At 41.3% G+C, this 25,468-nt stretch overlaps 1 protein-coding gene across 1 annotated transcript in view; it reads right to left on the bottom strand.

Moving 5' to 3' along the window:
• syne3 (spectrin repeat containing, nuclear envelope family member 3) overlaps positions 1-20,283 on the bottom strand; it is a 50,605-nt gene extending 30,322 nt beyond the window's left edge. The window contains exons 1-6 of the mRNA XM_034135180.1: positions 20,171-20,283; positions 15,614-15,762; positions 12,316-12,488; positions 11,757-12,066; positions 6,805-6,960; positions 5,026-5,376 (exon numbers count right to left, since the gene is read on the bottom strand). Coding sequence (XP_033991071.1) covers positions 5,026-5,376; positions 6,805-6,960; positions 11,757-12,066; positions 12,316-12,488; positions 15,614-15,748 — 1,125 coding nt within the window. The 5' untranslated portion in view covers positions 15,749-15,762; positions 20,171-20,283. The remainder of the gene's footprint in view (positions 1-5,025; positions 5,377-6,804; positions 6,961-11,756; positions 12,067-12,315; positions 12,489-15,613; positions 15,763-20,170) is intronic.
• Positions 20,284-25,468: the final 5,185 nt, after the last annotated feature.

The following is a 25,468-nucleotide window of genomic DNA, read 5'->3' as shown; positions in this document are numbered from 1 at the left end:
GTAGAAGAGACATGAAGAAGAGGGGACACATGTTGATGTAGAAGAGACATGAAGAAGAGGGGACACATGTTGATGTTGAAGAGACATGAAGAAGAGGGGACACATGTTGATGTAGAAGAGACATGAAGAAGAGGGGACACATGTTGATGTAGAAGAGACATGAAGAAGAGGGGACACATGTTGATGTAGAAGAGACATGAAGAAGAGGGGACACATGTTGATGTAGAAGAGACATGAAGAAGAGCGGGACACATGTTGATGAAGAAGAGACATGAAGAAGAGGGGACACATGTTGATGAAGAAGAGACATGAAGAAGAGGGGACACATGTTGATGTAGAAGAGACATGAAGAAGAGGGGACACATGTTGATGTAGAAGAGACATGAAGAAGAGGGGACACATGTTGATGTAGAAGAGACATGAAGAAGAGGGGACACATGTTGATGTAGAAGAGACATGAAGAAGAGGGGACACATGTTGATGTAGAAGAGACATGAAGAAGAGGGGACACATGTTGATGTAGAAGAGACATGAAGAAGAGGGGACACATGTTGATGAAGAAGAGACATGAAGAAGAGGGGACACATGTTGATGTAGAAGAGACATGAAGAAGAGGGGACACATGTTGATGAAGAAGAGACATGAAGAAGAGGGGACACATGTTGATGTAGAAGAGACATGAAGAAGAGGGGACACATGTTGATGAAGAAGAGACATGAAGAAGAGGGGACACATGTTGATGTAGAAGAGACATGAAGAAGAGGGGGACACATGTTGATGTAGAAGAGACATGAAGAAGAGGGGACACATGTTGATGAAGAAGAGACATGAAGAAGAGGGGACACATGTTGATGTAGAAGAGACATGAAGAAGAGGGGACACATGTTGATGAAGAAGAGACATGAAGAAGAGGGGACACATGTTGATGTAGAAGAGACATGAAGAAGAGGGGACACATGTTGATGAAGAAGAGACATGAAGAAGAGGGGACACATGTTGATGTAGAAGAGACATGAAGAAGAGGGGACACATGTTGATGAAGAAGAGACATGAAGAAGAGGGGACACATGTTGATGTAGAAGAGACATGAAGAAGAGGGGACACATGTTGATGTAGAAGAGACATGAAGAAGAGGGGACACATGTTGATGTAGAAGAGACATGAAGAAGAGGGGACACATGTTGATGTAGAAGAGACATGAAGAAGAGGGGACACATGTTGATGTAGAAGAGACATGAAGAAGAGGGGACACATGTTGATGTAGAAGAGACATGAAGAAGAGGGGACACATGTTTATGTAGAAGAGACATGAAGAAGAGGGGACACATGTTTATGTAGAAGAGACATGAAGAAGAGGGGACACATGTTGATGTAGAAGAGACATGAAGAAGAGGGGACACATGTTGATGTAGAAGAGACATGAAGAAGAGGGGACACATGTTCATGTAGAAGAGACATGTGTCCCCTCTGTGTAAAGAGAGAGTCTCTTTCCACAGAGGGGACACATGTTGATGTAGAAGAGACATGAAGAAGAGGGGACACATGTTCATGTAGAAGAGACATGTGTCCCCTCTGTGGAAAGAGAGAGTCTCTTTCCACAGAGGGGACACATGTTGGTGTAGAAGAGACATGTGTCCCCTCTGTGTAAAGAGAGAGTCTCTTTCCACAGAGGGGACACATGTTGGTGTAGAAGAGACATGTGTCCCCTCTGTGTAAAGAGAGAGTCTCTTTCCACAGAGGGGACACATGTTGGTGTAGAAGAGACATGAAGCAGTGGATTTTGCATAATAGGTGACCTTTAATAATTGATTGACTCTAGGTCCGGGTCCGTATAGATTGGTGTCTGGGTCAGCTTGTTCAGGCTGTTTTGTTTATGGTTTTACTCCAAAGTTGGTCTGCAAAGATGAAAGTCCCTGTGTTGAGTTGCTCTCCCACACACACTGAACAAATCCACTTGGAAATAACAGGAGGTTTTCATGATCTTCCCATTCTGCCAAAACTGCATGAAACAAGCATGATGCCACAGTTCCAGTAGTTCAACTGTTTTCAGAATAAACAGGTGAAAGCCTGTCTTCTTTGCAGTCTGTCCTGAGTTCTTCTAATAGACCCTTTTCACACCAATGCTGTGTCCTACCACACTAGTACTTCAGTGCTGAGTGCTTCGGGGAATGAAGGAGAGCACCATCAGTTTCTAAAGGCCGGCTGCTAATTGGCATGACTAAATGAGACGCAGCCATAATTATACTCTGAAGAAGACCATGAGCTTAACACTATGTTTATTGTGATGGGATCTCATAAACCAGTGCAATATTTCTATTTTGTCCACCTAACTTTAAAAACTTGGACGTGCTACCCCTTTACATTTAGTTTTTGAAATATGTTTACTGGCCTTTGGTTTTAGCACTGCACTGTGAATAGCATTGTTGAAGCACAACCTCCTTCAACAAAACAGCAGCCATGAATAGCTTGTTTGGACACATCTGTGGAGAGTTTATGGTAAAGCTGCACTAATGTAAAAACCCTCACTTCAAACGTTATCAAAAGTTAACCATTGATGCATCTAGATATATATACACTTGGTTTAACTAACCAGTGTGTTGGTGTCAAATTGAACCCATGGAAATAAATGCACTGCAACTGTTGTTTTCATATACACATACGTACATATAATAATATTAATGCTAATACATTACTGTATATATTTTTATATATATACATGTTATATAATCTAGTACAAGGTGCTTTTTTACTTTTACTTCTTACTTTTATATAAATGTTTTCATTATTTTTTATTCTATTTTGTATCTTTTATTGGACATTTTACTTTAACTTCTTATGTTTACAAGAATAGCTTTATTTCATTTTTATTTAGTATTTTTACTGCAAACTTACTTTATCTTTTTAGGTAGAATTATTATGTTATTATTGTTACTTCTTATTTTCCATTTATCTTTTATTCATTTCATTCTGAAACGGAACAACCGTCACAAAACCCATTTTCATTTTAGTGAAACATTCTTTTTATAATTCTAATTTGTATGTGTAAAACAAACTGAAGGTCAAACCACTCATTGGCATTCAGCTCAGAACCTTGGGAGGGCCTCTTGGATGTGACAGGACAGATTTCAACAGAGACAAAGATTCTTATTAAAACTCTAGAAAGGCTTCTTTTCAGCAGTTGACATTTACTGTGAATTAGTAAACAAATGTATTTATTAAAAGCCCACAAATCTTACTTGGCCTTTCTCCAATTTCCTGTCAATGCAAATAGTCAGTAGTTAAATATTTAAGCCACAATGGCTTATTTGCAATGTAGATAAACTGGAGTTGTTTTGAATCCATTCCACGCGTTAAACAGGCGGTGTCTCAGTGAGGTGACAGTCTGTCTAGAACACAGACGGATGCAGATCTTTAGCACTCCAGTCACACCCAGCAGCCGCTCCACAGCTCCACCTGTTCACTACAATTGCCAGTCCTGCCTTTCATCTGCCACATGCAGCAAACGGGTGTAAAATCATTTCAAAGCTAAAGTCTGTAGGGGCAAAGCTTGTCAGGTTCATCCCCACTTTGTACCTCACAATGCTGCTAATCAATCCCCAGCTAGGGGTGACCTGCCAGACGAAGAGGAGGGTGTGAGAGACCCACAAATAATTAATAATCAGACTGGATACACCTCTCTGATGCATTCAGCAGCTCCACTGACAGGGCAGCAAGAGTCTGTTTTCATGTTGTGTGTAAAAAATACTGTGATGCAGAAAAAGAATCCAGTCCAGAGTCATCAAGTCAGGTCCACTGTATCACCTCTCAGAGGGACGAGAGAAATAATGATGTTATTTTAGGGAGGAAAGGCATCGAGAGAAGGAATCAATCAACTTTCAAATAGAAAAAAATAAGTTATGATAACACCATAAATGTAAGGGAATGTACGGTTTATATTCCCTGACCAAGTGGGTGTTTCTCAATGTCGAGGAAGGCTCCTCCAGAGCCACTATTTCAAGGATGCTACGTCATCGGGTCCAGCCGAAGGATTGTTCCAATGTCCAGGATCCTTGGAATTCTACCGAGGCCAGCATCCTTCGTGGGGGAACATTTCGAGGCTGCACATGTGTATCCTCCGCGGTCTTAAAATCCCCACAATGCTTTGCGCACGGACCAATTTCCCAAATCTTTGGCGGAAATCGCGCTCCATTTAAGGCGGGGCCTCGCATATGACGCACACCTGCACACTTGTTAGCCTGTTCCACCATTCTTCGTTTTCCGAGGCTAGGAAGGATTCTTGCTTAACTAACCCTAACAAACGAGATCTCGCAAAGCGGTCCTACGACGCTGGTTATCAACTCAGGGTTTCTCTGTCCAGCTGAGAGCGCGCTCACATGAAAGGGGCGGGGTTAGCAACATTTGACCAATCACAAACATGGACAAGCGTACTGACAGCGCAGCGTCATACTTCATGAATGAAAAGTACACTATCACGTTAGACAAATATGAAGAAGTTAAACTTTAAACATCCATGACTTAAACACTTTATCCAGGATAAAAGCCACATAGCTGCACCTGCAAGGTGAATACAGCTGGTAAAAGAAAAAGTGTTTGAATGCGTACATTAACAGGTTTATGATATCACTGCCCCGTCCAAGACACGAGTGGATATGACTTTAATTACATTTGACTCGAGTGTTTCGTCAACTTAATGTGTTGCTTAAAATAATACTTCTGCATACAGTATGTGACACTGTGAGTGTTGCACGGCCAGATACGGCTCAGCTGACTCAGATAAGGAAATATATGATACATTATGATGTGATTTGATATGAATGATAATGGGACACATCGACGTCTGCACTCACAGTGCCGCGGACTGTACTTAATGTTACTCTGATCCGGTTACTTATGTTGTGGCAGATATTTAAGTAAGCTTTCTTAACGCTAATGTTATAATAGTCAGATTGATATTCTATTAATTTTCAAAAGCAGAATAGGGCCTCTTTACCTCAATAATACTGTAGATATGTTAAGAAGACGTACCGTGTATTTCCTCCACTGGCCCACCATCTGGTCCTCGGTGTGGTCGGGGGGGTCTCGGCCCTCCCCCAGCTCCTGGTCCAGGCCCTGCAGCAGCACCCTGAGGTGTCCGATGTCCTCCCCCAGCCTCTGGCAGCGGGCTGTGTACTGACTGTGGGAGTCCAGGCTGGAGCGCAGCCCCTCCTCACCCTCACACAGACCCTGCCTCAGCCTCTGCCAGCCCAGCCTCAGCTCCTCCGCCTCCTCCACCACCACCTCCGCCCCAGAGGGGGAGGTGGTGCCCCTCAGCGCCTCCGACAGCCCCTCGATGTGCTGCAGGGTCTTCTCCTCTCCCGCCACGCTGTCGTCCAGACCCTGGCACAGCAGCAGGAGATAAAGATGAGTGGTGTTGGATTAGAAGGTTGAGATGGAAAAAATATCCTACAACCGTTTCATGGATTCTTTTTTTAACATTAAATATTTGTGAATACTGAAATCCTAACAATTAAATGAAGGCTAGTTGCCAAAAAAGTGGAACTACCTCACATGGTCATTTCGCTATAATTTATTCACGTGCATGTTCAATGATTTTTTCATGTATTATAATATCCACAGTTATAATTGCCGAACAGAGTGACTCTGCATGCTCACACACGTCAGCCAGAAACTGGAAGGATCAGGCACAACTATGTTCACAGTCATTTAGAAAATGGAATTGGAAAATGTTCCTTTTTAAAAATTATTATTATTTGAGGATTGTATTCGGTACACGGACATTTTTAAAAATGTGTAATCTGTGCCACCTAAAATTATACTTTAAATATATTATTAAAGGAAATGTAATCTATACATTTATGAATTTTAGTTGTCAAAAATAATAATGACGGTAAAAAGTGTACATTGTTTCCTGTGTTAATGGTTTGTAATCACACTAAAACAAAGACACAAATCATTTGAGATATACACTGTAACATTTGGATAAGATAGGATTCCTATTTTAATATTTAGAATGATGTAGTGTTATACATGTGTCTTAACAAGTTCTGCTGTCATCCCTAATGCTAAATAACCAACACTTATTGGACTTATGATCCATTTATGCTCTTTGTATGTCTTGATCCACCATGACGATAATTATATTTACTTTTTTTAAAGAGTACAAAACCTGTAAATGAGGTCAGCATTTTAACCCTTCCTGTTCTCAAAGTTAATCGATTTTTGAATGTACTTTTGGTTTGATGCCTCAAATAAGTTATGTGGTTAACACAAGCTGAAGAGATTTTAAGTATTTGCTTCACTACATAAAACATGTCAGTAAATACCCCACTTTTATTGAGTCATAAAACATTGGTTGCTAACAAGGGACTGAATGAGACTACTAAACATCATCAGGTCGAACATTAGCCACCATATCGAAGGTGACAACAATCATGTGACTGTGAAGTAGTTCCTAATGTTAGCCTTTTACTTTTTTAGCTTCAAAAGTCATAAAGTGGTATTGATATGTGGAGAGTATCCTGCTAAAAAAACGTTTAAAAAGTATCAGAAACGTGCAATATTCTAGAATCCATGGAAAAATCCCATTGCTTCTTGTCGAGGGGACCCTTGCTCTAATAACTTATAGGTCTGGCTACACAAATACATCATCACTGCACCACTCTATTTCTTGGTACTTTTGGAGTTTAAAAACACATGTTACCCAGCTCAGAATATTCATTCAACTCCAAATACCATATTTTCCCTTCTCCCGTTTAAAGGACAGGTTTAGATACATGCTTCTTAATTCATCTGAGTGCGTCTCACTTGTAAGGCTTTGAGCTTGTTCTCCGCTGTCTCCTCCCTCTCCATCAGATCAGTTAGCTCTTTGGTTTTTGACAGCAGCCAGGACTGGAACCTGTGAACGCAGCCTTGGTATGTCTGGTGCTCCTCAGCCATCTTCTGAAGCAGCGACAGACGCTCCTAGCACAGCAGGGGAAATTTCAACAAAGCTTTGTTCAAATCAACCCACATCTCACAGCAAACATGACACCACATACACACATTTGCGTATCAGAGCGAAAAGTGTGAATTAGTATTCTGAGAGACTGGAATCTATCGTCTGGTTTTTCAACTACAAGATTCTTGAGAGCACATTGCATTTTTAGACGGTGGTGAAGATTATCCCATAAAACATAGCATTATTTAAAACCATACTTCAGAATTAGATATTTGCCATCAGACTGGTGTGTTTATGTAAATGTGTGATGCAGATAACAATGTTTGTGGGTGTGTGGTAAAATGTGAGTGACACTAGAAAGGCTGTCTGAAAAGGGAAGAGGAAGAGCAGTCTCATTATGCGGCTCACGGAAGAGAAAAGCAGCCGACATGCATTTGTTGGTGTGAACCATAGACTGTATATATAAATGGACGTAGGGTCCGTGACGTCACCCATAGGATTCTGCAGAGTTGCAGAGAAGCCCTTAGTAGGCGGAGTCGGCCACTAACGGCTCGACAGCGACGTCAGAGTCTAACTCCCGCCTGCTCCAAATAAGGGCAAAGAGGCGGAGCCGAGGCGGGACCTGCTGCCTCCGAACTGGAAGTAAACAGAGCTAGCTCAGGCTAAGCAGCTAAGCTAACATGAAATACATGCATACCAAGTTACTGCGTGGCACTTTTGTTTTGATAAAACAGTGTAGTTCCACTATATAAACGTTACATTCATAATCAAACGAGACACTCTGCAAGAGAACTAGCTATGTTTTGTTATTCTTAATGCTTGTCATCACGTTAATAAAATAAAAGAAGTACCGATACATTGCAGAACAATTGTGGCGATGTTCAGCTTAATAAGCCTTGTTCAACATGCACGTTTCGCTGCATTCCTTGATCTCCAGTTATAACACCGGACTCCACCGCCCGGAGCTAACGGAGCCGCAGGGGGCTCCGGGACGCCGGCTGGAGCTAGCCCTCTGCGGCTCCACCACTGGGATAATTGGGTCCCCTTTTAACATTTGCTCCCGTTTAGAATTATGGGCGTCATAGCCATATACTATAAAAGTCTTACCCAAGGCTGAATCATAAACGAAACTGTATATATATATGTATACATGTATAAAGGGTTACGTCCTTAGCTGGCTAATAAGCTACATAACAAGCTAAGCTAACAAGCACACCTGCTAACGGGGTTAACATGTATAATATTATCATTTTAGACTTCTTGGAAGGTCTGTTAGTACATTCAAGCGCACAGCACGACATTTTAATTGTCTGGTATTTGTAACAATATTCCCTAAAAGGCACAATCACCACGAACACGGCTAAAGGGTCAAGTACAGTAACTACAACTAGCTAACGTTGTACCCTAGCAGAGTGGACAAGTTGCTGTTAGCTGACAGTGAGGCACGTACCTGTCCATCAAAGTGACCACGCCCTAATTTATGCAAAAACTTTAAGACCTAATATAAAAGGGTTGCGTTATAAAACAATTCACTCACAGATTCATAATCATGAAGGTGGAATCTAACTATATCTATAATAATATTTATTGGATCCATGGGTAGAAACATGTTTTTTTCTGCTGTGAAATTGGGCATTTTAACATGGGGTCTATGGAAATTGCTCCTTTCTGCAGTCAGCGCCTATCGGCCAATATATGAAATGCAGTTTGTGGCACTTCCGTATTGGCGTCCCGGCTCTGCCCCAGAGTTTGCCGCTTGGTGTGAACTAATCCCTCAGTATCTCTCACTGAAGCTCCGGCCACACGAGGACGATAACGGTCGTATCTGCTACAGTTCACTATCAGATAGACGGTTCGGCCACACGAGGCCGACATGGAAAGGCAGAAAACGATAACGATAACGGGTCCCAAGGTGGGTAGATCTGCAAACGAAACGCTCTGGGGGGGCAAACGGCTCCGTGTTTACGCCTATACGATAATTTCCTGATAACGTTGAAGCAATAGCCCCGCCTCTCCCCACCTCTCCTGCTCAGAGATCAGCTGCTGGGCTGTCAGAAGAGGGGGAGGAAAAGAGAGGCTCCGTTTATTATTCTTATATTATTATAGAGTCGTTATTCATTTGTTTTAAAGCTCAATAAATAACAAAGAAGACCTTTGACCGGCACTTTTCTAATTTTGTCCGGAAGATTTAAACTTTAACGGACATGTTGACCGGCGAAAAAAAATCTAACTGAAACTCTGCCGCACGGTCCTCTCGTCCCTTGGAAGAGGCGGAGAGGTGAGTGTGTGTCATCTGCTGGTGGACTACCGGAGAGATTTATAACGCTTGCCTCGGGGAGGGAGAACAGCGGAGAATAAACAGAAGGGCAACCATGGCAACCATGCGCGGGAAGTATTCTTCGCTGCTTTTGTGGCAGCAGAAGGAGACATACAGGAAGGGAATACTTAAGAGAACAGCAGAAGAAGACAGATAGGAAGGGAACAGCAGAAGAAGACAGATAGGAAGTGAACACTTAAGGGAACAGCAGAAGGAGACATACAGGAAGGGAATACTTAAGAGAACAGCAGAAGAAGACAGACAAGAAGTAAACACTAAAGGGAACAGCAGAAGAGGACAGACATGAAGTAAACACTAAATGGAACAGCAGAAGAGGACAGACATGAAGTAAACACTAAATGGAACAGCAGAAGAGGACAGACATGAAGTAAACACTAACAGGAACACGGGGTGTTTCTCAATCGCGAGTACGCTTGCTTGGTAGCACATGTCTGCCGAGCATCTTGCTTCAGAAGCGAGGCAAGAATACTTCCTGGCATTCGGAAAACGAAGTGTGGAACACGCTAGCAAGTGTGCAGGTGTGCGTCATATGAGAGGCCCCACCTTACATCTTCCGCCACAGATTTGGGGAAATTGGTCCGTGCGCAAAGCATTGTGGGGATTTTAAGACCGCGGAGTCTACTCATGTGCAGACTCGATATTTCTCCAAACGGAGTACGCCGGGCTCGGTAGATTTCCAAGTATGCTGGAGATTGGAACAGTACTTCGGCGGCACTCGATGACGTAGTATGCTTGAAATAGTGGCTCTGCAGCAGCTTTACTCGAGATTGAGAAACACCCACAGTATGGGTTCTGGCAGTGTTTAAAGACTGGTTCATGGAAAAGAAAATGTGAACAGACAGTTACAGAAAACCTCCATCAGTGCATATCATATTAAGTTAAGTAGCTGTCGCCGCTGCCTATTTCTTAGCGCAATTAAAAACTATAATTTATAAATAAATTAAATCAAGTTTATATCAATGTGTTGCATAAGATATTTGATTTATTCAAGTTGTTGTGTAGTAAGTAGGGTTGCAAAATTCCGGGAATTTTCAAAGATGGAAACTTTCCAAGGGAATTAACAGGAATAAACGGGAATTTATGGGAATAAACGGGAATAAACGGGAATAAACTGGGAATTTTCAAAATTGAAGGTTGGCTCTTCATAGGGAACTTAAATATAGTTGGGGAAAGTATATTTTAGCATAATCTTGACTAAAACAAACAGATGCCTTTCAAGTGCACTTGAATATCCATACCATAGCACACTGCTTACTGCATAGCTATTGAGACCACACCCCCTACAGGCACTCCATCACATGCACAGATGAGTAATATTTAACTCAACATTCCTGTTTTTGTTCTTCAATTAAACAAATAATTGTTCAATAAAATAATTAAAACTTGTTCTGTTCTAAAAAATGTTTAAATAAAATCTGTTGAAATGTCATGTTTTTTCTTTAATTTTGCATCGAATATTTCCAAAATGTATGTGTATGTGTGTGTGTGTGTGTGTGTGTGTGTGTGTGTGTGTGTGTGTGTGTGTGTGTGTGTGTGTGTGTGTGTGTGTGTGTGTGTGTGTGTGTGCATAACAAAATGATATTCGCCATTTCAAGCAGTTGGCGTTGTTTCTTCAGCTATGTTCTTCCTGTTACACAGAAGCTGTTCCTTAACCAAACAAAGAAATTATCTTTAGTTTTAGGATTAAATTGTTTTCAGTGCATGGATCATTTAGATTTTCATCATTTGATTGTTTGTGCTCTCTTCTCCTGTGCTTAAAGTCTTATTCTACCGGCTTGCTTGTTTGCACTTTCACATAAATCACAAACCCATGTACTATACATCCTGTGCAATATCTGTGTTGATGATTCATAACTATTAATCAATCAAATGAACTCTAACTAACTGACGGATAGAAACCTGGGAGCAGGGAGCATAGAGTGGTGCAGGAATAAGTTCTTAACCAGGAAATTAGTTAGTTAGCATTTTAGCACTTCCATTTCCCTCGTCTAAAACTCAATGGTTTTATGAATGTGTTTTTGGTTAGATCACTGTGGTTAACATGAGTTATGAGAGATGTTCTCGTTTGTTCTACGACATAAAATACATCAGTACATACCCCACTGGTGAATGTCTGAAGCTTCTATGTGTCTTAAAAACAGCGGTGACTCAATGAGACTACTAAACGTCATCACGATGAACATTAGCCGCCTTTAGCTTAGCGGTGGTGACGTGAAGTCATGTGACCATAATGTAGTTTGCTTATAGCCTTTCATTTTGGAAATGTTAGCTTTTTACTTCTGCCGTTGCATTTACACTTTATAAAAAAAAGTGCCCATAAAAGTCCCATAGCTTTTTGTCGAGGGAACCCTTGTTATGCAAACTTCTGGGTTGGCCTACAATAATGTGTCATTCCTACACCACTCTACACGACCTTCTGTCAGTATGCAGCAGGCTGTAGGTGACCAGCTCAGTAGTCAGAGCACAGCAGCAGCAGCTCACCTCCGCCCTGTCTCTGACATCGTTGTAGTCTTCCTGCAGCCCCTCCTGGGCCTGGGGATCCACGCTGGGGTCCTGGGTTCTGTTGTGGAGTGCGGAGGCCTCGTCCAGTAGCCTCTCCAGCAGCGCCGCCTGGCCCTGGATGTCGCTCAGCCCCACCCTCTGCTGGTCCACCTGCCAAAGCTTCTCCTTCACCCCCAGCTGCAGCTCCACCCCCACATCCAGGCTGCGCTGCTGCCTGGTCAGCCACAGCTCAAACTCCTCGTAGGCCTTCAGGTACTCGCCCCAGTGCAGCCACACCCATTCTATACGACTGGGAGGGGAGACACATGAAGAAGAGTGAGGCTGGGTATCTGGGTATGGTTCACCACAGACTACATATGTATATGCAGTGGAGGAGGAGGGGTCGGATTTTACACTTAAAGGACCCCTATTCGGGGTTATATAGATTTGTGTGCATGTTAATGGTCTGTAAAGGCTAAAATCCTAAAGTTCACCCGTCATGTCACATGATTCTTCCTGATATTATTGCAGATCTCCTGTAAGCTGTAGTGTGCAGCACCTGTGACAGTGGATGATGTAGGTGGAGGTCTCCTCCCACAGGCTTTTCAGGTCTTTGAGCTTAGCGTGGGTGTGGTTCCTCAGCTCTTCATCTTCGCTCTTCAAAAGGTTCTCAGCTGCCACAAGCGCCTTGTCCATCTTCAGACGGCCCTCATGCACCGAGTGGTGGATTTTCTGTTCATCAGAGCACAGGGAGCAGCGTTACAGTCAATGTCAAATGTAAACAACATTAGAAGTATCTTTAATAAATAAGCACGACCCTCAAATGGTAACATGCCTGTGAATTAACTAGAAGGGGTTCAAAGGTTAATAATGTAACTAAGAATATCACCAGAATGTGAAAAGGCTACAGTTATGTCAAAGACGTCAATATGTTATGTTTCTACTTAAATAAGCATGCTCACTGAAATAGCCCTTGTGCCTATAGCAGTGATATTGAGTCTGCACTATGGTCCTGTTTATTCCTATGAAAGTTGCTTAGTGGCGCATGAAGGTAGAATTGCCTGACTGTTGAGAAAAAAAGTACCCAGATCATATGGGCCCATAGATATGTTTTTTCTTTTGGCACGTTTCACATCTTTTACGCCCGTAGGATGCAAATTTGGGTTATTAAAGTGATCTTCCTGGCATGTGGATTTACGTCAATCAAAAAAAAATGTTGAGCCCAATGACATGACGGACTGACATGGAGGTTGTAAAACCACCATTATGCCACTACAAAGATTTGCTAAGTTAACACAACATTGGCTTACTTTAATATAGACCAGGGGTGGGGAACCTCCGGCCCCCGGGCCGTAAACGGCCCGCAAGACTATTTTGTACGGCCCTCGAGGTAATTTATAAACACACGCAAAAAAGAAAAAAATTAAAGAAATCTAGACCGCAAAAGAATTAAACAAGCGAGTGCCTGTTTTTCCTGGCCACGGTCAGGGTCCTTGAACACAACACGAGCCTAACGTGTCATCACGTGGTATATGTCTCGTCTGACAGGGGTGTAGTTCTGACGGAGAGCACCAGAACGCCACTCCGGGACTTGCAGTACCCATAAGGAGCCGTACACATGCAGCAGTTTCTGCGTGGCTGTGTCTTTAGTTGAAAGCCCAGTGGCGATCTGTTCCTCTGTCATACTGATCATACAGTCAATAACTTTGTTGTTATTAGCATCTGGTTAGCTAGCTATGCTAACGAATATAAGAAGCTTTTTCTACAACCAGTGAGGTAAAGGCACATCTTTATATGATCATTATAGTTATAAAAAAATAAGAGAATAAAGTAAACGGGTATAAAATACTATATGACAGTAAAAAAAAAGTTGTTATTAATAAACAAGAATAGAGTTTGAAAGATATCAAAAGATTTGTAAAATATCCATAAAGAAAAAGAAAATCTGCTTACAGTTCTGTTTCATATGGGTGTTGAGCAGCGACGTGCAGTCAGTGGAGGCAGGGGAGGCAGGGCCTCACCTGTCATACTCCAATGTAACGGAAAAACAACTAAAGAAAAACGAAATAGTAATAATAATAAAATGTCTCCACTGATCTGTGTTGTAAATGTGATTTATGTATGATTCCAATCGCTTTTTATAGTCAAAATCAGCAAATTTGCCGAGCTCCGCTACGGAGCGATGAGAAGTGAGGCAGGCACGTGCTCTGCCTCTCGTAAGCCCACAGTAACTTGCTGGAGCACGGGCACTAATTTAGCGCGGCCACTTATTTTGTGAGCGCGCTCAAGCCAGTTACTGTGGGGTGAGGTGAGGCACAGATGAGATCTGCCTCACCTCAGAATGCGTCACCCCACAGAAACTGGCTGGAAAGCGGGCCCTAAGCGCATGCCTGTTACCATCTCACTGTAGGTCACCAATGTAATGTATGTAGATCCCTTTATTACATTTATCCTCGCCATCCATAGTCTCTAAATAACTTATTTCACGTATATATGATATTTAGGCTCGCTGGTCTCAACGGCAATGAAAATGCACCAGGGGAGGCAGCCATAACCTCTGCCGCACTGAAGGGGGCGCACGTGAGCCCACAGGTTCTTGTTGCTACTGTAATTCTACGCAGAGACGGTAGACGTAACAACAAACTAGACTTTTGAAACTACAGGAAGATAAGGAGGACTTTTACAAAAAAGTAATGGAGATTGTTGTCCAGAAGGATAGCATGGACTTCATCTTCAAGTCAAGGTAAGACCACATTTGTAATGAAAATGGGATCTTACTAAGAAAGAACAATCCAATATTTAGATTTTGGGTATCCTTTTGTTGAACGGTCTGTTTAAAATGAATCGAAGCATCAGACTAAAAAAGCTTTTGAAAATAACCGAATATTTCGATTAAGGTCAAAATATAATATTTGTAAATCTGACTCAGTGAGTCAGTGCCTCACCAGCCATGAACCTCACCGCACGTCACTGGTGTTGAGAGATGTATCCATAGATCTCCTAATGTTGCTCTCAAAGTGCACCAGATTGATGCTTTTAACTTCAACATTTAAAAAAAAATCTTCCCGGGGGAGTATGCCCCCCGGACCCCCCTAGCGGAGGTTAGGTCCCCCCCCACTTAAATCATGTCCACATGGATATGAAACTAAATACATTTGCACACATCTTGTGTCCATATCTTTCTGTTTTGGTGGTCATGCCACACCGTGCACGTGCATGCATACGCAAGTCATGGTAAGATATCTGGATTAAGAGGTTGCTTTTTCTTTGCACAGCATGAAAGAAAGGCCAAATGAATGGGCTGTGATTTTAGTATTTTTAAGCAGAGGTCAATAATTTGTACGGCCCTCGGAGGATGTTGAAAAAATGTAAATGGCCCTTGAGAGGAATAAGGTTCCCCACCCCTAATATAGACCCACATGTGAACATTCTCAGAGAGCCGTGTTATTTTTACTTTATTGGCCTCAACAGTCTGCACTTAAATGGAATTTGCATAGTCTCGCTTTGTTGCTGTTTGGTATTTTGATTCTTCTTTTCAAACGGATTACTATAAATCGAGATTGTATGGACCCAGTAGTAAATGCACTTTGTTTCTGAAGGTCTGCCATTAATCCAGTAGTGTGTTTTATTCCCCTTCTTATGAGGATGTATCCCATGGAGGTTTTCTGGAATATTAATTTTTCTCTGTGATTTCTTACATTTTATTTCTATATATAGTAACATGTCAAGAGAAATTGGAAGTTTCTTCAGACACTGTACTCCATTTAAAGAGCAGTTGTCCCACTCTGGAGTCTAATGAAAGACTGAAGTAGGGTCAGGGGTCACCAAAGGGTCCAACAGAAGGTGAAGTATCTCACCTCTGTCTCCCTGAGTCGGCCCTCCAGGGCGTCACGGGGCCCCTGGGTGTTGTCGTTGGCCTTCAGCCTCTCCTGGACAACCTGCATCCAGGAGAGGGCCGCCTCCAGGCTCTCCTTGAACTCCTGCTGTGTCATGACCAGTCCCAGGCCTGAAACAAAAACACAGGTCAGACTCAGGTCCAGTAGTCTCTCAGAAAGGTTCCTCATGGAGTAAAATGACCCGGAAGTTTCTAAGTACCAGCCATGGCAAGAGCTTTCCTCTAGAGGAGGAGCCTCAATGCTTCCTTTATTATATCCTCTAGCATAGGATACACTGGACCATCCTCAACAAAAGGAAAGGAGATAATCTTGTCCCACAATTCCTTGCAGCCTGAACATTCAAAGTGACACCAAGCGATTTTTTACGAAAACATCTGATCATGACTCACAAACGCAGATCATGGAAGTTACAGTGCCTATGATGCATAAACCTGCTAAAGGGCTTTTATGTTTTGAACTTTCACCAATATGTGTAACCAAAAGGCAAACTATGGATGTTACGCTAACTACTTCTAAAATGATCAAATAAAGTCAACATTCAGTGTTGTTAATGTGGAGGTTCATAAGCTCTTTTTAGTTCAACATGTTTGAATACCGATATGCAAAGTAGTAGATTTGTAAGATTCACAAGTAATGCATATATCGCATAAAGTGTTATTGATGCAATTGTTTTGATAAAGTTATGTAATTGGGATTCATGTCAATTATTTAAGTGGACAGTAGGGTGAGCACAAGCAACCATTTTGAATGTGACAACTATTTGCTGTCACTTCCCTTTTTTATTTATTTTCCAAACTTGCTAATAGAGTTCTATTTTTCACTGTTGTTCACGATTCTATAGCTGTAGGGGGTTGGTACGCTGTCAGCTGTTTGATCCCACCTCCTGAAAACATGTCAAAGTGTCCTTAGGCAAGATATCTAACCCCAAATTGCACCAGTCGGCATGTCTATGGAACTGAAGTGCATGCAAGTCGCTTTGAATAAAACTCAAAGGAAAGCTCAGGGTTTCTAGAAGCATTTCTTGTAGTCCATGTATGGAAAATGGTAGTTTCACCACAGCAGACTCATGTAAAAAAACATCCACAGTTTGGCAGTTTATGTGCAGTCTGATCTTATCTTTCGTAAGTCCTGATGAATTCCCCTCCACATCGTTCCTCAACCCCATGATGTTATCCATCTAGCTCAAGGAAAGTTGTTATGAATAGATATAGTAAAACATTTGTTTTGACTGGGCCTCTATATCAGAAGGCCTTTCATGGCAAAAATAAATGAGAGCAAGTGGGATAAATGTGCGCAATAGCGACTGAGTGAGCGAGCGAGAGAAAAAAGGGACCACTCGAAAATGTTCTTCAATCTCAATCTATTGCAGCCATTCCATTCCAGTGTCTGTCGAATTCCAACACAGAGAAATGTTGTCAGTAGTTTATAGAATAAAATAAAAACATTTTCATTTTACAGATACCTATAAATAGTAAAACCAGAGAAGCTGATAATGCTGCAGTGGGCTCTTAATTCCTTCCAGAGCTGTATATATAAAATATATATGAAGTTGATAATCATTCCCAGGTTAGTGTTACAGGCAATCCTTTCGCTTCCTGTTCCTTTCGCTTCCTGTTACATGCAAACGGCTCTCTGTTCAAATACTCCACTCCAACAATTTCATTTTGAAGGAAAGTAAAAACATATTTTACCATTTTTAACAGAAATATTTTTTTACAAACTGGGAGCTTGAAGTTTGAACAGCCATTTACAATGAAGGCATGGTATAACATAAGGTTCAAATTGGTGGCATCATGGGAAAGCTTGTTTCTTTGTAGGGACTGAAATGTATTGGCATCAACAATATTATTTTCTTAAAATTAGTCCCATGATTGTCTTTCAAATAATGTTTTTTCGCGTCCAACTGAACATACTCGTTATATTTCCTTCACTTTTGGAAACATTAAAATATGTTGTCCCCAGTCTAATGTGCATTTTCAAGAAGAAGTTAATGGCACATTCCAATAAATCAGGAGCCAGCTTTGGGCAGATAGTCAGTGTGCCCTCAGGAGGAAACACTCAGAGAGAACACAACTGACGGAGGTATTCAAGAGTCTGCAGTAAACTGAAGGGAGGAGTACAGTGCTGGCACAAGACAGCAGCACAGAGGCACCACTTTCCTTCTTCGAGGGAAAACAAAACGCTGAAGCCATGAGACATTGTCCTCATGACTCACTTCCCCCACCACAACATTCCTTCTGCCCAACATCTGCTGCTGGTGTTCCCTCCGACTCTTGAAACTTAGTTATATTTAGCCCCGGTCCTCAATAAAAATGAACAAAAACATGTATGCTATAACTTGTGAAGAGTCTGAATACAGTTTGTTTTCTTCTTTTAAATAAATGTTTCTAATGTTTACATCTGTTTTCATTATTTTATCTGACAACTCGACAATTATCACTTTCTATCTTGGAATCCAAATTTGTCAAAACTATTTAATTTGAGGAGACAATACACATTAAATCCACAATGACCTAAAAAAACAAGAAACATTCAGTATTATCAGAGAAGTAACTAAGTAGATGTACTTGAGTACTGTGCTTAAGTACAATTTTGAGGTACTTTGACTTGAGTAATTCCATTTTTTGCTTCTACTCCACTACATTTAGAATGAAACCTTTAGTTACTTTGCAGATTTGGATGAATGATGTGAAATATAATCAAGTCTTAAAGGTCCCATGTCATGCCCATTTCTACTGATCATAATTCCATTGTTGAGGTCTACTAGAATAGATTTACATTGTTCAATGTTCCAAACTCACATTGGTTTCTCATACAGCATCTCTGTATAGTATGTGTATTCACTCTCTGTCCTACACGCCTTGTTGGAGCTCCTGCCCCCCCTCCCTATGAGCCCACTGTGCTCTGATTGGTCAGCTCGCCCACTCTGTTCCGATTAGTCCACCACCGTTACAGCGGAACATCAGTGATTATGTGTTACAATGGCGTTAGCAACCAGAAAATGACACCAGTAATGACAAACAGATGAGAATGCTGCGTGGGGTCTGGGTGCCGTGTTGGCGGGACGTTGCGGGGCTCACTGCTGCGGACAGTGTGAGCTGGATTACTGGTGTCGTTTCCTGGTTGCGTGGGGGTCTGCGAGACAGCGAGACACCGCGAAACTCAGCCTGAGCACACACACACACACACTCGTACCCTGGCTGTGAGTTTGTGTGTGTGTTCAGGCTGAGTTCAGGCTGAGAAATCCACGGAGCTGCGGCTGAGAAAAGATAATGCTGAGTGAGTGTGTATGTGTGAGGAAGTCCGCGGACCGTTACGTCACTACGACCAGGAAGAAAAAAATGGAAAAATAAAAATGTCCAACGTGGCGTTCTGGGGCAGCAGAGACAGGTATTTTCTGTGTTAGAGTTGTACTCGCTACAGGGTGTACTTTGAGGGTTTGTGACTTTGCAGACCGTTTACATGCAGAAAAAGCTACATAACACACAAGGGGACGGGTAATAACCGGAAAAGCGTGTCATGGGACCTTTAAATCAAACTTTAGTTCCACCTGGAGTAAATTCACAAGCTACCCTGCAGTATACAAAGTCATTAAAACTAGCTGCACCTTTACCAGCTTTGATAACACTTTAATGATCAGTAATTATAAAACATATAATATATATTATTCTGAAATGGACCAATCTGCACAATGACTACTTTTACTTTTGGTCATTTAACTATATTCTAATGCCAATACTTTTGTACTTTTACTCAAGTAAACCTTGAGTATTCCTACACTACAAGTTACTACTACTTGTACTTACCTTTCCCACCTTTGAGTATTATAGATGTGATGGGGTTAGCTTAGCAGCTACATTTCTATGGTATTAGTACCAGTTTATATTTTTCTCGGTCTCTTTAGCACTTTATTACTCTATTGGCTACTTTCTCGGTTTTAACAGAGGAACAATTTAAACAAGCGTCATAATATCCCCGTCCATTTGGAAACAGTTAAATTTGTTTGATGAATGATAAACTGCTGCAGTCTGTTGAGAGACAGTGAAGCCCCGCCTCCCTTAGTTTAACAGCTCGTGCAGTTATTAACTCGCACATTAACACTAATCCAGTTGACTCACACGTGCCACTGACTGCGGTAATACTCACTATTTGTTGTCATACTAACTCCGGTTACCGTGCTTATTTTTAATTCAAGGACGCTTATGTATACAGTGACTTTTTAACACATAACAAAAGTCTGGTATTAATGACCTATATGCTATGCTAACTTGGAGGTGATGATTCTACGTTACTAGTTGCTAACGCACTAGTTTACGGTTTATATATGGGTAAAAAACGTACATCTCCGCGGCTCATTTTAGTGCAGTAGGATAATCTAAGGCAGAACTGACGTAAACAAGGGAGACTGGAGGGGTTTCCTACGTTTGTAGTTAGAGTTAGGCCTACAAAACATTAAGCTAGCTGGACCAGTGTACATGTATTGGTCAAGTACGGCTTTATAAGGTTAGAAACACTTACGGCTTTGTGTTCATCAGGTGTTAGCAGCCGTTAGTGTGATTGCTGTCCTGCTGTATTCTGCACAGAGAAGTTGTGTTAGCAGCAGGAAGTAGAGCTGAGGGCACAGGGGGCGGGGCTACTGGAGTCAACCGTCAACACGCCTGCCATGCTGCCTTCACAGACTCCTTGTAAACTATAAGACCAACCGATATTACAACAGATATTCAATTTTGGTTTACTACTAAAGTGTACAGGTACATTGACTTTAGACAATACAATGCGTTTCAATGTAATAGAAAAACAACTGAACAATGAAACTGAAGCTAAAGAAAGAATGAAACAAGTGCGGATACAGGATGAAAATAATCTTATATAATTTGAGTGTGTTACATTTTTATATGATACAAAAATAGATAAAAAGAATAATAAATAAAAAGATATGCATAAATTCAAAGATACACTGAAGTGTGATATTTTCCAATGATCAGGGGATTTCACATTTTTTTTCTCCCATAAAACCTTTTTTTTTATTAAAGATTCAAAAGTTGTTTTAGGTTAGAAAATATGTAAAATGTACATTCTTCTTAGTTATGATGTGTTTGCTTTTACAATTAATAATATATGTGTATAACTAAACAGCTATTGTATATTTAATAAGGAATGTTCTTCTAAAAACTTTAAGTGATGCCTTCAGGTTGTAAGAGCAACCAGTGTCCGTGGGGGTTTACAGAATTGGTAATTTATTTACTCATAATACAATTTAGCTTTCTCCTGAAAAGGTTAATATAGACATATTTCAGTTATCTGTGAGCATATTTAATTATTTATTTAATGCATTTTTAACCAAACAGGCATTTCAGATATTTGTAATCTCTTTAAATCGTATTTTAGCTCATACTGTATTTCTGAATTTCTGACAGGTTTCTTCAAACTCATACCAAGGTTGCGGTCGAATAGTCCAAAAATCAGCTCCTATCGTCTATCCCTATCGTCTATTCCTTGACCTCTGTGTGAAACGTCACGGGGTTAAGGGATAGTGGATAGGAGAATTCAAAAGGATTTAGGAGAAGAGACTGCAGTGCTTTGAGAATCCGACTGCACTTTCACTATCCGACGTGTTTATGATGCGCCAGCGGACGTCATGAATGTGCGTCTGCTGTGGGGAAACTACAGTTTTCTATACAGCGGACTACATGATGTAGAATAAGAACGACGGACTACTGTAAACACATCTATAGACTCTGCACCGTGCTCTGATGGTGTGAAACAAATGCTGCTATGGGGCAGCATTTCCTCCTTTTCTTTCGTAAAGGAAGGTCCAGTGGTTCCTAAGCTAAAGGAGGTTATAAAGGAAGTTTGAAACCTCCTTTCCTATCATCTAGAGAATTCGAACGGTTCTTATCATGGCTGCCACTGAGGTACTTCCGGGTCATTTCACTCCGTTAGGAAGGTTCCTAAGCAAAATGTACTATTCGATCGCAACCCAAGTTCCGCTCATAGTGTGTTTGCATGTTTCCAGCAGCACATGAACTCACCAGCAGACCAGATTGAACCAGAGGAAGACACAAATCCCTGCAGCTGTTGGCTCAGAGCGTCTCACGTCACAGATTCAAACTGCAGGCCGCCTCTCACAACTGGGTTCCTATTGGCAGAGAGGCTACTGTACCACATTGATAGGACTTCAAGGTTCAAGGTTCTTTATTGTCAATCTGACATAGCTACAGAGTAATTATGTAGTTGAAAATCTTATGTCACAGGCTTCTCCAACAATGCAACATAATAACATAATAACAATAAGAGCAAGAGCAATACAAAAAGAATAATAGTGAATAATAGTTATAAAATAAAATAAAGTGATGATGTGGAATAGTGCAGTACTTGGCAGCTGTCTATGAATGTATTAAGTCAAAATGTAACTGCTGAAATTTATAATTAGGTTACATTTATTTGATTTACAGAATTTATGTCTGCTAACAAAACAAAAATTGACTCATTCTTGTCTATAAAGCAAATATTAACAACCAGATCAGTTTTACTATGCAGCATGTAACCAGCTTTTATTTACATGTTTAACTGGTGTAGAGATTGATTCACCCTAATTACAAAACAATATATTTTCTCACTTAACCCTATGAGAAGAAGAATATAGCAATGCAGATCGCTTTGGTAATGAGATATCTATAAAAAAATAAAGTATGTACTGTGGATCATCTGTATTAACGGTAACTCAAAATGTTCACAAGTAACCGTTAGCAATATAGGTGAACTGACTCTTTTACACTTTCCTTCCTCCTTCCTCTTCTATCTATTGACATTAAGAACTGTACTGACAGACAACTGATTCAAAGTGCAGCTGGAATGCATCCAACATTTTGGGAAAGTTAATGTATATTCAAGTTGGAACTGAATAGAAATGTCTTGCTAATTTTCAGTATCAGCCTGGCATTAGTTAGCTGGCATTTAGAGTAATTAATTATATAAGGTTGTGTTGGTTTTAAATAAACTACTACAATATATATATATATATATATATATATATATTAGGGCTGTCAGTCGATTAAAATATTTAATTAAATATTTTAATCGACTGACAGCCCTAATATATATATATATATATATATCAGGGGGTAGCAAGTTCGAGTCCCACTGCAGTCAGCATGTCGTTGTGTCCCTGAGACACTTCACCCCAAATTGTTCCTGTGGGGATTGTCCACAGTACTGAATGTATGTAAGTCGCTTTGGATAAAAGCGTCTAACAAATGACATGTAATGTAATGTAATATATATTTATAAATGCTGGGAGAGAGGACAACAAAAGGATAACTAATAATTGATCTCTTTTAACTTTCTTAAACGAACTATAGGGACCATTTATTGCATTAATGTTTATATAGTATGTCGTGAAAGGATGTTGGTCTTTATAACTTTGAATAAATATACAATATTTTTTTTTAAATCTGATCAAATTGTGTAACCACTTCCTCTTAAACACCAGAACATTTAATTTAGGAATTAATCCTAGCATGTAGAGGTGTGATGTCTGTTGCTACTGACTTACAAATCAGAATTAGAGTTGTTTTTCCATTCAGCTCGACCAGAAGTATTTTTATTTCGAAGGCGTACCTGTTCCTGCTTTTTTGCATTTCCACAATAAGGGCCCTGAGATACTCAATCAATGTCAATCAATGTTTATTTATATATCACAAATGTTACATTTGTCTCAGTGGTCTTCACAGTTTGTACAGAATATCAGTATGACAATATGACACCCTCTGTCCTTAGACCCTCACATCGTACAAGGAAAAACTTCCAAAGAAACCCCACAGTTTAAAGGGGAACATGGGAGAAACCTCAGGGAGAGCATCAGAGGAGGGATCCCTCTCCCAGGACGGACAGACGTGCAATAGATGCCGTGTGTAAATTGAAAAGATAATACATTTACAACATAGGTAGTCCAAATGTTTGGAAATGTGTCTATAATAAGAAGATGAATCCACGAGGATGTCAACAATCCTGTGGGAGCCATCAGGGAAGTAGTATGATGAGAGTCAGGCAGGACCACAGAGACAGGTTCAGCCACGACTCGAAATCCAGGACTCAGGATCCAGGACTCAGGATGCAGGATCCAGGACACAGGACCACAGCAACAGGATTAGCCACGACTCAGGATCCCGGCGTAGATAGACACCAAAAAGAAATTTGGGGGAAGCTGGGTTAATCGGAACATGAGAGTGCACAGGTACAGACAGAGAGAAGGAAGAAGTAAGGTGTCCCCTGTATGATACTGTATGAAGCTTTTCTGTTTCATGATCTAAAGCAGCATCATAATTGGTAAGCTTCCATCCCAGGGTACGTGGTGACTTTATTTATTTGCCAATTTGGCATCTCTTTTTCTCCTACTAATGGCGCGTTTCCACTACAGCGCGCAGCCCGGTTTAAGAGGGCTGTGACGTCAGCGGCCCGTCTTTGGTTGCGTTTCCACTTGGCCTAGTACCGGCCGGCGGGTCCTAATTCACAGTTTTTCTGGCCTCATAAAATCGTGGGTCCAGGGCCAGAGACAACGAGGCTGAGTCGGGCTGAGTATGCTAAACTAGAGAGAGCGTCGCTGGCAAGGGGGATACAACTACAACAAGATGGACATATTTGACCGTGATTTAATTGTAATACACGTTTCAAAATGATGCCGAAGTAACAACATACTGATACCGGTTAGTAAAAACCATGAATTAATGCTTTGTCAAGTCTGCAGACAGACGGCAGGGGAAAAACCTTTTAAAATGCTTGTTTTCTAAATGGAGATTGGCTAAGCTAACGCAGTATATGCTCCGACCGTCCACACTCACAACAACGGCCTATACAGACATAAATAAAGCAGCGACTGTATTCACCATGACACAGGCAGTCTGTGGTTTGTACTTGTTTAACTTTTGTCTAGTTTCTGAACATATATGAGGAGCTGTGAGCTCTGAGTGCTAACAGCTAACGGCTGTGTTGTTTTTCTGGGGTCCTCTGAAGATCACGTCACGGCTCCGCCTACACTGCGTTACTCTAGATACTGCCCCAGTTCCTAAACTGTAATGGAAATGCGCCATAAAGTGAGCCAGTCCTAACGAGGCCCAGCCATACCGAGCGGGGCCGAGCGAGGCCGTGTAGTGGAAACGCGCCATAAGTGCACCATGTGTCTGTCACTATGATGCAGGGAGGTGGACCAAAAAGCAGAACAGCAGCAGGCAGGTTGTTATTATAAAAAGGAAAGCTTAAGTCCACATAAAGGTGGGGATTACAACACATCTGAGGAAGCAGGCTAAAGTGGAAAAGCAGCAAAATACAACCAGCACATGTCTGGAGGAGCAGCAGCCTCACAGCAACAGGTGGTCAGCAAGTTCTTATGAATGGTGCCAGCGACTCTGACTGAAGGGCTCAGAGGGGCTCTGTCTCTACACAACATGTGGTAATGATCCGTGTGGCTGTCTGGCATCAAGACGACTTTTCTTTGTTACCGGATCTGCTGCCTGGGAAATCACAGAACTATACATAGCCATCTTGACTGAGCGGATTTCTACCTCCCAAGCTGTGCCAAATTGTTGGTCTTCATGAAGTTAAGTCAGAAAGCTTTTTTTTTGTTTCTGTATGCCAGGGGAAAAGGCTAGCAGATGCCTCTGTACTCTCACAAGCTCCACCACAAATACTATCCCTTGGGCCATCAGGATGAAGCCGGCATCGATGGCAGTCCTTGTGTCTAAGTGTTCTGCCCTAGTTGTCAGAACCATGAACAATGTCCCCTTTTTTCTCACTGCGTCTCCCCACCTAGACCTGAAA

This window comes from Trematomus bernacchii, unplaced genomic scaffold (assembly GCF_902827165.1).
Source record: "Trematomus bernacchii unplaced genomic scaffold, fTreBer1.1, whole genome shotgun sequence".
Lineage (NCBI taxonomy): Eukaryota > Metazoa > Chordata > Actinopteri > Perciformes > Nototheniidae > Trematomus > Trematomus bernacchii.
The sequence above is the reverse complement of the archived record's forward strand: the minus strand, read 5'-3'. Positions and strand labels throughout refer to the sequence as shown.